We start from the raw sequence: 18,275 nt of genomic DNA on the forward strand, positions 1-18,275 counted from the left end.
AGTAACTTTTTGTTTAGGGGTATTTTAAGTAATTAATCAATGGTAAACTAAAAATTCCTAATAAAAACAAAAGCATTTATTAACAATAATGGATAATGACATCATCAATATGATGTCTGACATCACCCACAAGATGTATTAATTGTTTTTAACTACTAATAGAATGTCACTATTTTTTTTTTATAAAAATATCCATTCTACTCTTCTAAATAACAAAAAATGCTCATACTTGAAAAATTTTGTATTACAATTCAAGGGTATTTTAGTGTCAAAAAAGTTGAGCACTCTTAGAGAGAAGAAAGCTTTATTTGAACAGAACATTGTGATGGTGGCATTTTGTAGACTCTCGAAGATTGAGATGATTATTTGTTTTTTGTAGAGAAGTGGTTTTTATAGATATTTTGGATGGTTTTTCTTTTAATAAGAGGAAAAGTCAGTTTCTCATTACTCTCACGTCTCTATTTGGTGTTGTCGATATTGCCTGAAGTAAATAGAAAGAATGGATAAGTGGTGTAGCCTAACAAAACTTTTATTTCAATGATAGGGTTTTGATACGTTAGAGTGAGACTCTGGATCCAAAATTTATTAGGTCAATAACCTCGACCTCCATAATCATGAATCTAGAAAAAAAAAATGAATTTTGAATATTAAGCATTGCATGAGACAATGGAGCGCCAAAATGGATAACAAATTGAATAGATATGGAGGTTTTTTGGAGCTCCATACTAAATGAAATAGATATGCTACTTCTAAGGGTGTCCAAAATTGCTTTGATTGACCCCACACCAGAAATTTGGCTCAATTTTGTGACTTCGGGTTCGCTCAGAACATAAAATTGATGATACTTGAAGTTTGAATGTGCTTATAATGCTTGTACCATGAGAAAAATATCAAAATTTCTCTTCTATTTGGCACGCACCCAGTCGAAACATGCTCTCATTTCACAAAGTCAATTAGTAGCAAAATCTCTGGTTATATACATCTAACAAACTGAAATTTATAAGGTGGATGCGTGTATTACAAAGATGACTCGGAATACATGGAAGTTTGGTGGACATCTTACTCCCCATGATTTGCTCTATTTTCCATTTAAAGCTCATATGTGTATCTCATTACATAAACAAGAAAAACTCTTCATATACAATGTTTCTTTAAAGAATCTTGTTTTACAACTAGTTAAGAAAGACATCCTAAAAGATACCAACATGTGAAGAAAAAAAGACAACAATTACAAGGCCCTAGCTCATAGGAGAGAACTAGACAGACAACCATATTACAAGTGAAGCTAGCATGGCACAAATAAAGCTTGACCACATCTAACGCGTTCTACTCAGCTGCTTACACCATTTGATAACATTAACGAAATCTCTCTCTACTATAACTCTACTATTATCTTCCTCCATCTCGTAAGCTTTATAGCTCTTTTGTTATGTATTTTAACAAGTCCTTGAAGTTTATCTGAAAGAAAATTAAGGCCACCAGGTCGTGGAGTTCCAAGTACAAGTAGCTAGATGCAAATACGTATGGTCACCGGTAGCTAGATGCAAATAGGTATGGTCACCGGGTCCTGCTAAAATTGGGGCACTATGAACATGCGCTAATATTGTGACAATATGAACATGCGTGCCTAAAGACACTTTCTTTTTTTTTTGCCCTTTTTTTTACCCTTATATACCCTATGATTATGAGGGTTTCTTTGTTTTGCCAATAATACAGTAAATGTTACTAATATTGTGACAATATAAACACGTGTGCCTAAAGACACATGATTGCCATTTTATATGAGGTCGGGTCCACCCATGATTACCATTTTATATGAAGTCGGGTCTACCCGTGGGGTCCCGGGTCTGGTCGGGTGCCCACCACTCTGTTGCTCCATTTAAAAAGCAGGCTACAAATTAAAGATCTGTTAAGCCCCAATTACAAGTTGAACTCTTTAATATTCATTAAATGTGTGATTTAACAAATTATGTTTCTTAAATGTACGATTTTAAAAAATTCCCATAATGATGCATAATCAATGGCTACTTGAAATTTGATCAAAAGAACAAATCTGATCAAAAGTATTACAATTTAAAAGTAGATAAAAATGTATATAGGAAAATTGTTTCATGGGGGCTACATTTCTATAATATGTGGTCTCAAGGTATGAAGCATCTTTCTTAAAGATTGTCCATCTAAAAACAATTGAAATTAACGTTACAATTATATGTCTTTAAAAATTAATTCCAAAATCCATCTCAAAAATAGATTTTTACGAGGTGACTCATTTTTACATGAACTCCTAAAAACCGTGTCCATATGTATAAAATGGAGAATAGTTGTAGTTGTGATTTGATACATTTTCTTTTTCTAAAAAGAGAAATAACCTAAGTCAAATTAATCATAAAAAATAAGCAGGTTGATTTATTGTTCTGATGGATATATTATCAAAATAAAATAAAATAATAAACAATTATCAACGTCATAGCCTTATCTTATATTTTCAACCATTTGAGGCCGGTTAAAAATAAAATAATAAATATAAACAATAAAGCTGAAAACCCAGATTTCCATTAATTCAAAAAAAATTATTAGAAATAAAGTGCACCAAAAAAATCATTTAAAAATATCGCATTCATTTTCAAAAGAGACTCTTCACATCCACCACAGAGGTAATATTTCTCTCCTCTTCCTTTCCACTTCTCTTTATTTTCCTACATTGCACTTTAAAAAAAAGAAAATCTTATTCACATGAAAGCCTTTTCCCCCCGTTTTCCACGTCGGTCCGTAAATCCCCTTGCACGCGCCGGAATCTTATCAATAATCCGGCTGAATGACGTCATATTACGGCGTCCTCCCTCAAATCAAATCCTGGTTAGCTTATCGGCCTTGATCAAGGGGTTCGCTTTGGCAATGGCGTCGCGGCCGACCTTCTTGAAATCGAAGCCGCAGTCGTGTGTTTCGGGGTACCTGTGGACCGAACAGAAGATGCTGCCGCACTGGCACCTAAACCCAAAGAGCCTAACCCTCTTCTTGCAGATGAAGCAGCGTTTCTTAGGTGGGTCAGATTCCGGCAAGGAAGACGTCGAAGGGAGAGGAGCGGATCCATCTAGCCGGATAATTATCGGGTCTTGGCAATCTTTGGCGGGGCTTTCAGAGTCGGCTGCCGGAGAGGGGTTGCTTTCGACGAGTGACTTCTCGACGGTGGCTTTTGCGGCGGCCGCTTGCTCCTCTTTGAGGCGGACGTCTTTGTAACACCTTGAGCATAGATTTAGGGTTGCAGGGCTCCCAAAAAAACCGCAGTTGTTAGTGCAGTGGCCGCCGTTTTCAGAGGGATGGCAACTTGCACTTTCACTGATTCGATCCCGACTCGCCTCCGGCAAGGAAGACGACGTCGAAGGCAGAGAAGCAGGGCCGCCTAGCCGGACAATTTTGGATTGGCGATCTTCGGAGTTCTTAGGTGGATCAGATTCCGGCGAGGAAGACAACCTTGAAGGGAGAGGAGCGGAGCCATCAATTTCGGCGTCTTGGCAATCTTTGACCAGGATTTCAGTCTCGGCCGCCGGAGTGGGGTTGTTTCCGGCGAGTGACTTCTCGACGGCGGCTTTTGCGGCGGCGGCTTGCTCCTCTTTGAGGCGGAAGTCTTTGTAGCACTTTGAACATAGGTTTAGAGTTGCAGGGCTCCCAAAAAAACCGCAGTTGTTGGCGCAGAGGCGAGGGTTTTCAGAGGGCCGGCAACTTTCCCAACTCTTCTCCGGCATTGTTGTGAATCTTTCAGATCCTTCTTATGCTTTTAAGCCTAAAAGAATCGAAACCTGAGAAAACAACCAACAGATGGGAAATCTGCAGAACTGAAGAGCGAAAAGGAGTATCAGAGCATAAATCTTCAAATTGAAGGGCGAAACAGATGAGAAATCCTTGAATTCTGAGAGTGAAATCCTTGAGAAATCTCGCAAGAAACCTTCAAAAACCAGAGAGCAATTATGGGATTTCAAAAGGAATTCACCTTTCTGAATCGGTTGAATGTGGAAGATACTTTGACATAAAAACACAAACAAGAAGCTTGAAAACAGAGGATCGATGATTCTTGGAGGAAAACAAAAGCTTCGAAAACCCAAGAAATTCGATCTCTCAGAGAATAGATCTGTAGATTCCCTTCTCGATTTTCGTTCAATTGGAAGTAAGGAGATCCTTTCCTTAATTTATAGAGGACAAATCCTAAGCAAGATGAACTCCTATATTAACGGGAATAAATCCATATCAAAGATAGAACTTCCGTTACAAGGAATTATCAAATAAAATTCGATTATAATCCCGCAAATCTGGGTTCAAAGGAGAGAATTATCCATTTGGGAAATGAATTCCACCAAAATCGGGTACGTAAATAATAATTCTTCTAAAAAAAAATAGTAGTAAAATCAATGGGGCTTGCATTTCGACATGTGAATTTAAGGGGCTGCCGCTTTCCAAACCATTGAAGGGAAAGTAACACAAAATAATGGGCAATGATTTTATGGAACGGTTGTATAGTAATATGATGGAACAACCTTAAAAAAACCATCTTATGGCTTTTTGTTTGATTCAAATTTTGACATATACATTCTTTTCATTTTAATGAACAATCACAAAATTTTTTTTTTTTGAAAACACAACTTAATAAGTATTTTTTTAGCCCAATTAACATAAGCCGTTCATTTTGGTGAGATGCTTAGATTTAAGCTTTAGAATGATTTTTTCATTTCCAATTTTTTTAAATGGCTTTATTATTATTAGATGAAAAATGCTAAAAAAGAAAAAAATGATTTTGAGTTTATAAAGGCTAAGATCTTGAAATTTACAAAATGAATGATCTAGATTCGTTTTTGGAGGGGACTCATTTTGACCATATCTAAGGTTCAAATTGAACTTTTTTTTGTTTTTGGGGGATTGATTATTGAGATGAAGAGAGTGTGTGTGCAAATTTTTGGGTCATAAAAATGCCACAAACATAATTTTTTAGAAGTGTCATTGCATTATACTATGATACAATCGTTGTATTAGATCATTGCTCTAATATAATTTATGGGATGGTACGGTGTACACATCACGTGGACACAAAAATAGTGGGCGAGTATCTCCAATGGTTAAGATTAGAGGGAAAGAAAACGAATGGTCATGATTATATATGATGATATTCAGTATTTTAATTCATAATTTTTTTTATAAATTGGATTTATATGAAATTTTTCAAGTTGGTGCAAAATCTAGCTACACCTAACAAAATGTGAAACAAATAATTTGGAAAAAAAATTTCGACCAAAATACTTATGATACGTTTTAAGGGTATTTTGGTTCTTCTTATTATTATCTTTTTATAATGTGCCCTTGCTTAAGGGGCTCACATTTCTTCATGTGAGAGTCTATGGACTCATAGAACCCGTGTCTAAAATTTTTTTCCTTTTTCTCTTTATTTTTATGTCAAATGATTATATATAATGAGACCATTTATTTTTTCTACATGTGAGAGAGTCTATGAACTCATAGAAATCGTGCCCGAAAATTTTTTTCCCGTATCTCTTTACTTTTATGTCAAATAATTGTATATAATGAGACCATTTATTTTTGATACTAGGTGGTCATAATTACTTATAACCATCCAATGTAAAATCTGATAGCTTCAGTGTGTCACAAAGTTTGAAAAATATTCTTTGAAATTTTGAGCTTGGTCAATGAAATAAATATAGCCATCCAATTTCACATCGGGTACATTTTGAGCTTGGTGTGCTTGGCGAGTCTAAGTATACCTACCTGATGAAGCTTTTTTTTTAAAATGATTTTCATTTTTTTGATAAAAATAGTTAATTACTTTTTTTTTTTTTTGTCTAGGATTGTTTCTTACTATCTTTTCCCTTTGGTTGGGTTGCTTGTTATTTTTTACCAAGTATCGGTAGCTTTTACTAGGATCAACTAACGATACCTACAGTTTCTTTTTCTTTTTTTGGTTTTGTTTTTTTTAATATTAGTAGCGGTGGGTTTCAATGTAATGTCTTCCTCCACAAGCGGTAAATGGGCCGGTTGGCCCGGCAGGGGAAAATCAAGGCCAGAGTCATAAAATGTAGCCCGAGGGTAAGGCTAGGGCCGAGCAAACATGACCGAGGGTAGGGCTGGGCTTGGGCCAAGGTCATCATAGTTTCACCCGGCCCGACCCTCTTTTTTTTTTTTAATTGCCTAGCGCAGTCTTGATAGGGCTAGGATCAGACATGGGGCGGAGTGTTTTTGGCTATAATGCTTTTTATGCAGTTATGATACTCGGCTTAGAGCGATTTTTTGCATTGATGTATTGTGAATCTGTGATTCATCTTGACGTTAATGCCCTGTTTGACAATTTTTTTACCATTTCACCTAGAATCCTTGAGAATTTTGGGATTCTGACGACACTAGAAAAAGTTGGTGCAATCACTTTTTCTAATTTGATAATTTAACTGGAAAATTGGACCAATTAGTTTTTCTTATTTGAGAACTTACCTGAAAAATTGGTGTAGTCAATTTTATATGGGAAACCATTTTATTCAATAGTAAAATGTTGAAAGTTGTTGTAAATTACCAAAATTACTGTAAATTACATGGGGAAATTATTTGTTTCATAACTCATCAATTTATTGCAAATCGACCTTAAAAACTCTCCAATTTTACTTTCATTGATCACTCTAAAGAGCCATAAAAATAAAGTTTTAGTATACTACAATTTGGTCATAAAACTTGTCGATTTCCACATGGCTTGGTCAATTTATCATAATTAAAGTTCCATAGTGAATTGAACAAAATTATTATCCAATCTTATAAATATTCATCAATTTATATATATTATTTATATTTTTCCAATATGTTACGAATTTACCATAATAGGCTCTATTTAGAGATAGAGATCATCTATTTAGGTGGTTTTCAATTTTTCCTGCAATGGGGAATGACGGGAAAGCCATATGAATATTTTGGTACAACTGCCACCCAAACAAACAGGTCAAAAGGTGGGAAAATCACGTACTTTTCCTGTTTTCACAGTTATTAAACGACGTCTAAGTATTATTGTATTCGAAGTGTAAAACCATATAGTTACTTTAAGAGAAATTATCACAAATATATTTTAATTTTAGTTTTAAAAAAAATCTTTCAACTTTTTAAAATTTTTCTACACCATTTTTGTTCAATTTTGGGCTTTTTTATTTATTTATACCAAAATAATTTTCATGGTACTTGCGTTCCCATACCTTTTTTGTTCAATTTTGGATAATTTTTTTACAAAAATAACCTTCACAGTACTCGTATTGCCGTCAAGCACAGTTACGGTACTAAGCTAAACCCACCTACCGTAAACCACAATTATGGTACTAAGCAAAATCCAGCTACCGTGAAGCACAATTATGGTACTAAGCTAAACCCACCAATGTTATATGTCATTTTAAGTACCGTAAAAGCCCACCCATGTTATACAGCCCTTGAAATGCCGTAACTTTTTTCTCTTGTTTATATTTATTTTTTTCATCTCTCTAATTAATTTTATATTTATCTCTTTTTTCCCTCTCTAATTCTTTTTAATATTTATCTCTTTCATAATTCTTTTTATGTTTATCTCTTTCTTCTTGCTCTCTCTTATTCTTTTTAATATTTATCTTTTTCATAATTCTTTTTATGTTTATCTTTTTTTTCTCTCTCTAATTGTTTTTAATATTTATCTCTTTTTTCTCTCTCTATTTATTCCATCAACTCAACAAATTCAATTCGAACACAATACAAATTTGACTCTGTCTAATTTTCATAGGACATGGAGTTGAAGGGAGGTTTTATAGGAGAGGGTAAAGTACGCCCATGTTATTATACAAATCTCCTTGGAGAGAGAAAGAGAGTTAGAGAGAGAAAGAAGAGACAAAAAAAAATTAGAAAGAGAAAAACGAGATGAATATTAAAAAGAATTAGATAGATAAAAAAAAGATAAATATAAAAAGAATTAGAAAGATGAAAAACAGATGAAATAGATAAATATAAACCGAAAGAGAAAATGGGACGAAAGAAATAAATATAAATGGTCTAATTTTCATTAGACATGGAGTTGAATGGAGTTTTTATAGAAGAGGGTAAGGTACGCTCATGTTGTTATACAAATCTCCTTGGAGAGTGAAAGAATAGATAACAAAGAATTAGAGAGAAAAAAAAGAGATAAATATTAAAAAGAATTGGAGAGATAAAAAAAAGATAAACATAAAAAGAATTAGAGAGATGAAAGACAGATGAAAGAGATAAATATAAACCAAAAGAGAAAATGGGATGAAAGAAATAAATATAAATGATTTACCGTAAGTGTCGTATAACATGGGTTAGTTTTTAAGTATAACAAGGGTAACATGGTGGGTTTACATGGCTTTGGGTTTACAGTAATTAAAATTGCGTAATTAAAGTACTGGTAGGTTATTTTGGTAAAAACAAATTCTAAAAAAAACTCTCAAAATTGAACAAAAAGGGTGTGCACGAGGTTTTTTTCTTTCTAAATAGACAAAAAAACTCTAAAAAAAACTCCCAAAATTGAATAAAAAGGGTATGAGAGCTGTTTATGAAAGTTGAGTTTTTTTTTTTCTAAGTAGACTAAAATTAAGGTATATTTGTGATAATTTCCCTTGACAATATTTCTTTATCACGATATTATCGAGTGTGCCCATTTTGTTGGAAACTTATTAGTAATTTATCGGGAATTTCAAATATTAAAAATATATTTACTATGAATATTTTAAAAGCAATAACTAAATAATCTTGGACGGTTGAATCTTCGCTATTATTCATGGTTACCATTAAAAGAGGGGTTTTGTAATCCTTTTAGTTCATTATTGATTTATTCCTAACAATCAATAATGAATCATTCTATATTGGTAAATCAATTTTGTTAGGTTTAAATCAAGGGAAAATTACATACATATCTGGTATAGTTTGCGTTATTACAAAACTACCGAATAGTTTCTGTTATTACCTATCTGTCTGTTTTTTTTCATGTCATAACGAAAATTAAAAAAAAAACAATTTTATCCTTTTCGATTGTTGAATAACCGAAATCAATGGATTTTAATCAGGCCAATTTCGGTTTTTGAAAAAACCAGTTGTTGAAGAATTGAAATTTTTAAATTTTCGGTTCTTCAAGGACCGAAATTATTTTTCGTAGGTGCTCCCATTTTTGCGGTTGTTGAATAACGAAATTAAATGGATTTTCTCTTGTTGAACAACATAAATCCTCTCTATATCCTTCTTCACCCACGCTTTATCCGTCTTTTCCCTTTAAACTCTATAAAGAAGAGTTTAAACCCACCCAATGTAAGATATAGAGTGATAATCGAAAAACATAGGGGAGAGTTTAGATAAACGTAGGGGAGAGTTTAAAAGGTAGGGAACTGTTTAAACCCAGCCAATCTAAGTTATAGAGAGAAAATGGATAAACATTAGGTGCCTTTAAACACTATCCTTTAAACTCTATCATATGTTTATCCATTCTCTCTCTATACCTTACATTGGGTGGGTTTAAACTTTATCCATTCTCTCTCATGAGGGTTTAAACATTTATCCCTCTTATGTTTATCCTTGTGTTTATGTGTTCTTTCTCTATACCTTAAGGTTTAAACTCTTCCCTATGTTTATCCATTCTCTCTACAATGACCCGATAAACATTGGGAAGAGTTTAAAGGGAAAAGAAGAATAAAACGCGGTTAAAGAATGGTATAGAGGATTTTGGTTGTTGAACAACGGAAAATTCATTGAATTTGGTTGTTTAACAATCGAAAAAAGGGAGTACCTATTAAAATAATTTCGTTCTTAAAGAACTGAAAATTTTAGTTCTTCAACAACGAAATTTTTGAATGTTCGGTTTTTCAAAAACCTAAATTGGCCTGATGAAAAATCGAAATTGACCTGATTTCGGTTGTTGAACAACAAAAAATCCATTGAATTCGGTTGTTCAATAACCGAAAAAGGGTAAAAAAAAAAAATTTTAAAAAAATTTCATTATGATATGAAAAAAAAAAAACAAATAAATAATAACATAAATTATTCCGTAATAATACAAACTATAACAGATATATATGTAATTTTCCCTTAAATCAAGCAAGTATTATCAAAAAGATTATTTTATCAACAAGCTCTTAATTATCGGGATAAGTTTATATCAACAATATAATATCACAGACAATATCTCCTTCCTAGAGTATTGCTAAAAATCCGATAATTTCATGTTATTAGCAATAATTCGTCACTATGCCCCCATGTAGTACTTAAGAACTTTTGGTGTGGAACCATTGCATCTATTATTAACTTTGAGTGTGGAACCTATGCATCTATAATAAATAACAGAAGACACCTAAATTTTCTACGAGTACGCATTTTTTTTTTTTTTTTTGACAAGGTTACTAATCTTTGTTATTAAATCTCAAAAGTAAAAATAATTACAATGGTACCTTTTTTTTTTAACAATGGCTTTTCATTGATTGATTGAAGAATTACAACGAAAACAAAACAACAAAAGGAAAGAAAACAGAAAAACAGAAAGATGTGAGAAACAAAGAAAGTAAAAGAAAATCATCATGCCGCTACACCCTTGGTAATGACCATAGTTAGCGGGGACTTTCAATAAATCGATAGAAAAATATCTGCATATCTTTTATTTTTAAGTTTCATTTCACAATAAACCAAATGTTTTAAAAGTTATCTTGAACCATAAAAATTGTAGATTTTATTTCTTCTATCCCCTTAAGCTAATTTAAATGTGTATTTTTAGGCCAAACAAATTTAAAAAGACATTCATTTTCTAAAAGCCATTCTCCTAAATTTCTAGAGAGTGAGAGAATGGCTTCATGGAAATGAGAGGTTATCAGGAGGAGCGAGGGAGAGGTGTTTGGAAAAACACACGAGGAGAGAGAGTGAGAAACACAATAAGAAACAGAAAGAGATAAGTTTGGGGGTATATAAGTGAAGAGAGAAAAATGATTGAGTTTAGAAAGAGCATGTCTTTTTCACATTTGTTTAGGTTAAAAAATAGGTTTAAACTTGCTAGGGTGTTTGAAGATATATTTTGAAACTTTGGATTTATCAAGAAATGAAACCTAAAAATACTGGGTATGGAGATATTTTTCCTAAATCGGTGTACCTTAAAATCGGGAAAAAATCGTTTTTATTTTAAAAAGTCGGATGAAAAAATCGGATAAAAGTACAGATTGGCAAAAATACTTCATGTAAAGGTATTGCCAATATATTAGACTAGGCTAAAAAAATTGGAGTAAGAAAATCAAATAAGTTAAAATGTTAGAAAATTTGAAATTTTAAAAAATAAATATTATGTTAAAGCCATCAATAACTAATCCATCCATAAAAACTTTATTAGACTAATATAATTAAGTCAATTAATTTAACCATGGTTAGATATCCGAACTGCCGTTTCAATTACATATGCGCTATTGGTTATTGGAACGATGGTTAATGCATGGCAAAAAACAAGATAAGTGTGGGCGAGAGAGAGCCATTAACCACTGTGAGAAGATGGGTTTTCATTAGTGATGTTGCAGCAGCAAAAGGTGTACCAAGAGAAAGAGAGCTGCCTTAACCACTGCGGGAAGATGGGTTTTCATTAGTGATGTTGCAACAGAAAAATACGTACCTTACGCCCATCTTTTTCGTGCTCTCCCATTCCCCTTTCGATCAAATCCCCATAGTCTTGCTAGAACCAGTCTTTGTTCTCACAGATCCCTCACACTCTCGTTGTGGCCCCAGCTCCCATCACTCATCACTCACGGGGCTATGACAGAAGAAACACTAAACAACAAAATTTGAAAGGGCAGAAGAAATCCCTAGTTATCCAATGGCTTCCACAAGAATATCTGTTCACAGAAATCTGGTTTTTGCATCTATATGATTTTTGTATTCTGCATCTATACGATTTTTTTTACACAATGATTTGCATGTAAACAGTATTTTCTTTGCACAATAACTACTGAAATATGCATCATGTTGAAGTTAAAAAGAAAAAATAAATAAATAAATAAATAAATCATACTTTCAATCTGAAAATCTGGTTGTGAAGAAGAAGAACATAGCATAAACTCTAAGATAATAAACCCTAAATCCTAACAATGCACATTTAGAAATTACATAGATTTGGAAATAATAGGTTCATTCATTTTCGTGGATAAAAATTTCTATTTTCGGATTTTTTGTGTGGAAATATTAGGTTCATTTAGAAATTACACAGATTTGGAAAAACATTGTTTCTCTTTCTAAAAAAAATTACAAGTAAAAAAGGAAAAGGTTTTTTTGGTCCCATTTTTTTCATTCTTAAAAAAAAAACATGTTTTTAACTGTATTATGAAAAAAACATATTTTTTTTACGAACTTCTAAAAAAACCGACGTGTAAAACGTTTTCCAAAACTTCGGCGATTTTCTGAAAAATTAGGCAATTAATCGTCAAATTGCTAGCTATGGTAATGACATCAACACTTCCATTCCGCTACCTGTGGATATGTACAAAGGATGCCTCCTTAACAGAGCCACCTATTAATACGATCCCTAGTATGGACCCGCTGCCAAGGGGTAGAGGAAGGTTGTCTGCACTACTTGATAACATTGAGGGAGGATCGTTCAATAACCACTCTAGGGATGGCCTTGTCAATTCTCGTAATACTATGTAAAAGTGCCAAAACTCGGCTTCATTAGAAGTGCAAGGATGTAATACTCCATGACAGGACCAAGAGTAAACCCCAAATTATCTCTGAGGAGATCCCCCAATGGTATCGAATAGGGGTAGTAATGGATCCAGAGCCGACCCATGACCCAAAAGGTAGATCCGATCTGGGTCGGGGTATGGGTCAAAAAATTGGACCCGATTGGTCAGGTGTGGGTCGAAATTTTGGACTTGGACATTATTCGGGGTCTGAGTCGGACAATATTTTTTAAGCCCCAATATATAAAACATATTTAAATATAGTTAACAAAATAGATATTTTTTTAATTTTAAAGTTTGATCCGACAAGCCAAGACCCAACCCATTGCCACCGCCAGTATCGAATCACTAATTACAATATCAACACAAGATACCTTTCAAAATATCAAGTACTCGAGCATTTCAGGGTACAGATCCCAAGCATCTATTCCCACAATAAGCACATGGACATTTTAGAGTACATAAACCCACACAAGTATTATGTCATCAAGCGCTTTTGTGTAATCCCCTCGTGTGTGTGTGTATATATATATAAATAAAGAGATTTTACAAAAAACATCTTAAAATGAATTATTTATGCAAGTTACCCTCAACTTAATTTTTTTATACATTTTTTTCCCCCCAAACTATCTTTTGTCGCAAAAACCCCCCAACCCAAAAGTAACATTAAATAAAATTAAAGTACCTTTGTTTCTTTTCACACAGCCTTCTCTCTCCTGTTTTCCACAGTAAAAACGCACTCTGGCAGTCCCAATGTGCTCTTCGACAGTACTTTGTCTGATCCACAGCGCTCCGACAGTTTGCTTTGACAATGAAGCCTCTAGCGCCACAACGCTTCGGTAATGGAGGACTGCATTATGGTAGTCCGAATGCATGCTCCGGTAGTCACAATGTGCGCTCCGACAGTGCTTTGTCTGACCCACAACGCTCTGGCATACTAAGAACTGTGCTCCGGCTGTCCTAATGTGCGCTCCGGTAGTCATTTGTTTGACCCAGAGTGCTCCGGCATTCTGAGAACACGCTCCGGCAGTTCGCTCCGGCATTCTGAGTATTAACATTCTAAGTATTAACATTTATTCACCCAAAAAAAAGGATTAACATTTATTTGGTTACAAAAATCATGCAAATAAACAAATATACATATAGTTATTCTAGAATACACTAGTGGCGAACTTAAAATACACTTAAATTTTTTACTCTTTGTGTGTGTGTGAATACATCTGAATATTTTACTATGTGTGTGTGAAAAACATAAGAAAAATAGGACACTCCCCTCAACAGTGAAGAGAACTGGAAACTTTCAAGTGGAAGTTATTTGAAAAGTAGTGTGATTTGTGTTCTCATCCTTTTTTAGGAAAATGTTTATTTAAAGGTGAGGCTTTGAAACCTAAAAAATTCACTAGAAGAGGTTGTCCCAATACCTAAAAATCCTCAAATTGATCATGTCAACCTCAAGATGTATGGACATGAGATAAATGGATTTTCAGTCTTGAAAATAATGCATATTGTAATACATTTTTTGACTGGAAATTTTCAAACTTTTCAAGTGTTAATAGATCTGCTAATTTTGGAGCTTTAATTTTTATAATTAGATATAAAATGAAAATTTCAGACCATCACAAAGATTTTTAGTATTGAAACAACATCTTTTGACACTATTTGAAGGTACACCTTACTTTGATTATTCATTGTTTAGTGCCTCTGCCTTATACGAACCACAACCTTCTTTTTTTTTTATGTTCTTGCATTTTATTTTTCTCAAATTTAACATAAAGAACCTCTTTTCTCGGTGGAGATTTTCGGAAAACGTTTTTATGGAGTACCCAAACATTGCATATAATTAGGAAAGTCATTAGTGCTAAATAGAAACTTTCGTATATTTGGGTTGTTTCAACGGATCAATATCCTTTGCAGGGGCTAAGAGGCCTAAAAAACAGAAATAAAAAAACTTTGAAAAAGCATCTAAATCAGTCTTCTTCAAAAGTTCACATACGATATAATTTGGAGTTCTAATAAAGCTCCAAATCTACTATCCATTGGGATGGAGATCTGGATTTGATTTTGGGGACATGGTGGATTTGTAGCAATCTTAAAGCTCTTAATTCCATTAAAAGAGAGGTAGGGAAGATAAGGTAATGAGGCCACACCACGACTTTCTTTTCATCATCATCAATTTTAATGTAAAGGTTCACTTTATATAAGGCATCAATATTAAGGAATTAAAGTAAGGTGCAACATGCGTCGTACCTACACACCTTAGTCATTATGTTGTGGTTTTTTTTTCCACTGAAACTACACCTAATACTTTAAAAAAACTAACTCTTAAACTATTTGAAAAAATAGGTAGATGCTTGTCTTTCCCACTAAATTACCCAAAAAAACACCCTACAGGAAGATGTTGTGTGAATGCTGAAAACTCTTATGGTGGCTCGAAAATCTTTGCTAATTATCCAACTTAGAGCTCAAAAAATGGTGGTGATCAAGGAGAACTACAAACATTTGAAAATTTTGAAACGGACTTTCTAGATAACGAGTTACAATATGTACAATTTTTAGAGCTCAATTTATATATATATATATATATATATATATATATATATATAATATCCATACATCTCAAAATTGAAATGATCAATTGGATGGCTTTCCAGCATCAAAAACCTTAATTGGGGTTCCTAAAAATAGACTTCAAAAGTTGTATATTGATAAGATACTCTTTTACCCAAGAGAGTAAGTGTACAATATGCTCCATTAAAAATTGAGAGATTTAATTCTGTGAGGGATGAATAGTTTAACTCTTTACCCATGTCTTTTGATTTAAATTCAAAACATCGATAGAGAAACATGGTCTTGAGTTGGAATAGTTGCAAATGGACAAAATAAAAGTACTTCATCTCCAATGGGTATTTTGATAAATTTCTCTTAAAATTTTTGTAGTTGTTCTTGTAGCTGTCCCATTTATATTTAAGTTGAAATTTAGAATTAATAAAATAAAATACAATAAATAAAATAAAAAGGGAATTTTTTTTTTTTTTTTTTTTTCAAAGGATGCTTGTAGGGTGGGTTGTAAATTATTCTCAAAGCATCAATTTATCTTGAAACGAAATAGTATATCTTTCCACAAAATATATCATTGCTATGCTTCAAGAACAAATTAGAGTAATTTGCTAGAATTACAAGCCATTTACATAAGAATGCTGAACCCATTCCTATTGCTGATTACTTATTTCCTCGCTCTACTTGTCTTACATAGCTCCGGCCATTACAACTAGATAATAAAGGAAAGCTGAGAGAGAAAATTTAGAGAGAGAATTTTTAGAGAGAGAGAGCAATGACGAGCCCTGCAACCTGAAACTCTATGGTTTGGCGACGACTTTATTGAAACCAGAGAATTTCTTGTTCAATTCAGAAAGCAAAGCCCTGTTCTCTTGGTCAAGTACCAAGGCCTTCTTCCTCAGCCTCTCGTTCTCTTCAATTATGCACCAATTTTGCAGGTAAAGTTCCAAGTTCGAAATCTCCATCTCCGAAGCCTCTTCGAACCTCCTGTGATAAAAAAGTGATTTCAAAACATCGTCAAAGAAACATCGATCGGTCGCATGAAAAAGCCTAAACACACACACACAAATTGCAGTAGTGGAGAGGACGACCTCACCTTCTTATAAGAATTCGGACCTTGGGTTTCTTTATGCGAAGCTTCGCGAATGAGGGATTGAGAGAAGATGGGGGGCTCAAGAAGTTGCAGAAACACATCTTTGTCAAGCTTTTATGAGCTTTGATGAAGGATTTTGCAGGGTATTAGCAGAGAGACTGGGGTGGGGGAGAGCGGGTATTTATAATATGCTATGAAGAAGAGAAGGGAGAAGAGAGAGAGAGAGAGAGAGAATGAGGTGAGAGATTCGCAATGATGGTGAGAGTAAGAAGAAGGAGAAGGGGCATGATGATGATGAGGTCCAGTAATGGATCGATCATCGATGCTTTTTTGGACGTTTAGATTGAATTAAGGATTTTGAGTTGGACTTTTTGAAGCATTTCTTTCTCTCTCTCTCTCTAAGTTTCTTTATCTCTTTCTACTTGAGAAGTATTTCTCTCTCTTGTAAGTTTTTCTCTTTCAAATTCAACTGTAAGTTAAAAGATTCTATGAGTACAAGAAAAATTACCTTTGCCCGTGTGTTACATTACATGAAGACGCGTATTTCTGAGTGTTTTTTTGCATAAGAGCAGTAGTACAAGGACACGGCTCTGATGCTCTGGAAACTTGAATGTTTCTTGTCTGATATCTTTTCTTCCAATATAGTCATGAAAATACTTGATGTCCTATCGCTACCGGCCTAATTGTTTGTTATTTAAAACCCAACCGGTTCATTTTTGGCAAATAAAGAGAGGAAAAAATTATTATCGATAACTAATGTTGGAAAAATTAGGCAGGTTCAAATTCTAACTGCCCGGTTAGATTGAAACCGGCCACTGGCTTTTTCTGGTTTTGATCGGTTTTGGTGGACCGGTCCAATATTTTAAAAATAATTAAAAAATTATATAAAATCATCAAAAAAAATATAATTTATTTATAATATATATTTTAAATATTTTTCATCATTTTGGCAAAGATTTGAAATTGTTTTGGTCATTAATATTTTATTTTTATATTTTTTCTTTTTAAAAAATTTCAAAAATATCATTAAGCATAAATCGATTCTTAAAAATCTATTTTTTCTTTAGTTTTCTTCTTTATTTGGATGTACTTTATTACATTTTTTTTGTATTTTTTAATCTTCTAAGACTTTTTTTACCGCCCGGGACTTGTATGGTTTAGCCGGTTGAACTCACACTGGTTAGTATCGAGTAACTGCTTCCAGCCCCATGTCCGGATAACCGTTCGGGTTCGACTTTTCCTATAATGAGAGAGAACCTAAAAGTTCCATTTTTAATATTATTTTTCATTTTCAATAGTTACATTTATTTTTATTTTTATCATGGAGAATCGACAATGAGGATTGGAATCACCGAGGGCTATCCAACTTTGGGGTTTGTAAACACTAGTTATAATCCTCTTGTATGTGTCTTAGCGGTCAACTTTGAGATTAACATTGCTTGATGTGTTTGTGTCTCTCCACGACCTCTTTTTCCTGCCTTTTACATTCATGTGCACCAAATTTGATAAACTTAGTGATTCAAAGCATGGATCAGTGGGGTGGATCCGTGTTAGGTCACTCTGAATAAAATGATCCAAAAAGAGTTTTTTTAAAAAAATATGGGTTTTTTGAATTTAAAAAAAATATAGGTTTTTTGAATTTTAAAAAATATTAGATAGACTTAAAAAAAATAAAAATTATAAAATAGGGGGTTTTAAAGAAAAACTAGGCCCATAGTGATGCCTTCTCAGAATTAGTTCGGTCCTGCCCGATTTCCAATCCGAATATGCCGCTCTTAAAATACTGGAATAAACCATTGTCGCACCATTAATTTTTTTTAAAAAAACGTTATTCTTCCCTGTGGAATAATGACACCTATACTCCGACCCTTCAAAATTACAACCAAAACCAAAGGGCAAACTATTCTCTCCCTCTCCCTATT

At 33.5% G+C, this 18,275-nt stretch overlaps 1 protein-coding gene across 3 annotated transcripts; it reads right to left on the reverse strand.

Moving 5' to 3' along the window:
• Positions 1-2,598: 2,598 nt before the first annotated feature.
• LOC18441507 (zinc finger A20 and AN1 domain-containing stress-associated protein 1) lies at positions 2,599-13,759 on the reverse strand. Of its 3 annotated transcripts, none has more exons than XM_088846230.1 (2): positions 13,390-13,759; positions 2,599-3,797 (listed from the first exon to the last, which is right to left on the reverse strand). In XM_088846230.1, the coding sequence occupies exon 2, from the start codon at positions 3,741-3,743 to the stop codon at positions 2,847-2,849; it is 897 nt and encodes a 298-aa protein (XP_088702356.1). In that variant the 5' UTR covers positions 3,744-3,797; positions 13,390-13,759; the 3' UTR covers positions 2,599-2,846. The 3 variants fall into 3 exon arrangements, with proteins under 3 accessions (XP_088702356.1, XP_088702355.1, XP_088702354.1); XM_088846229.1 differs by lacking the exon at positions 13,390-13,759 and adding an exon at positions 3,989-4,154; XM_088846228.1 differs by lacking the exon at positions 13,390-13,759 and adding an exon at positions 3,989-4,154 and having other exon boundaries at positions 2,599-3,833.
• Between the last annotated feature and the right edge of the window lie 4,516 nt (positions 13,760-18,275).

Source organism: Amborella trichopoda, chromosome 9, assembly GCF_054954075.1.
Source record: "Amborella trichopoda isolate Santa Cruz 75 chromosome 9, AtrichopodaSantaCruz75HAP2 v2.0, whole genome shotgun sequence".
Classification (NCBI taxonomy): domain Eukaryota; kingdom Viridiplantae; phylum Streptophyta; class Magnoliopsida; order Amborellales; family Amborellaceae; genus Amborella; species Amborella trichopoda.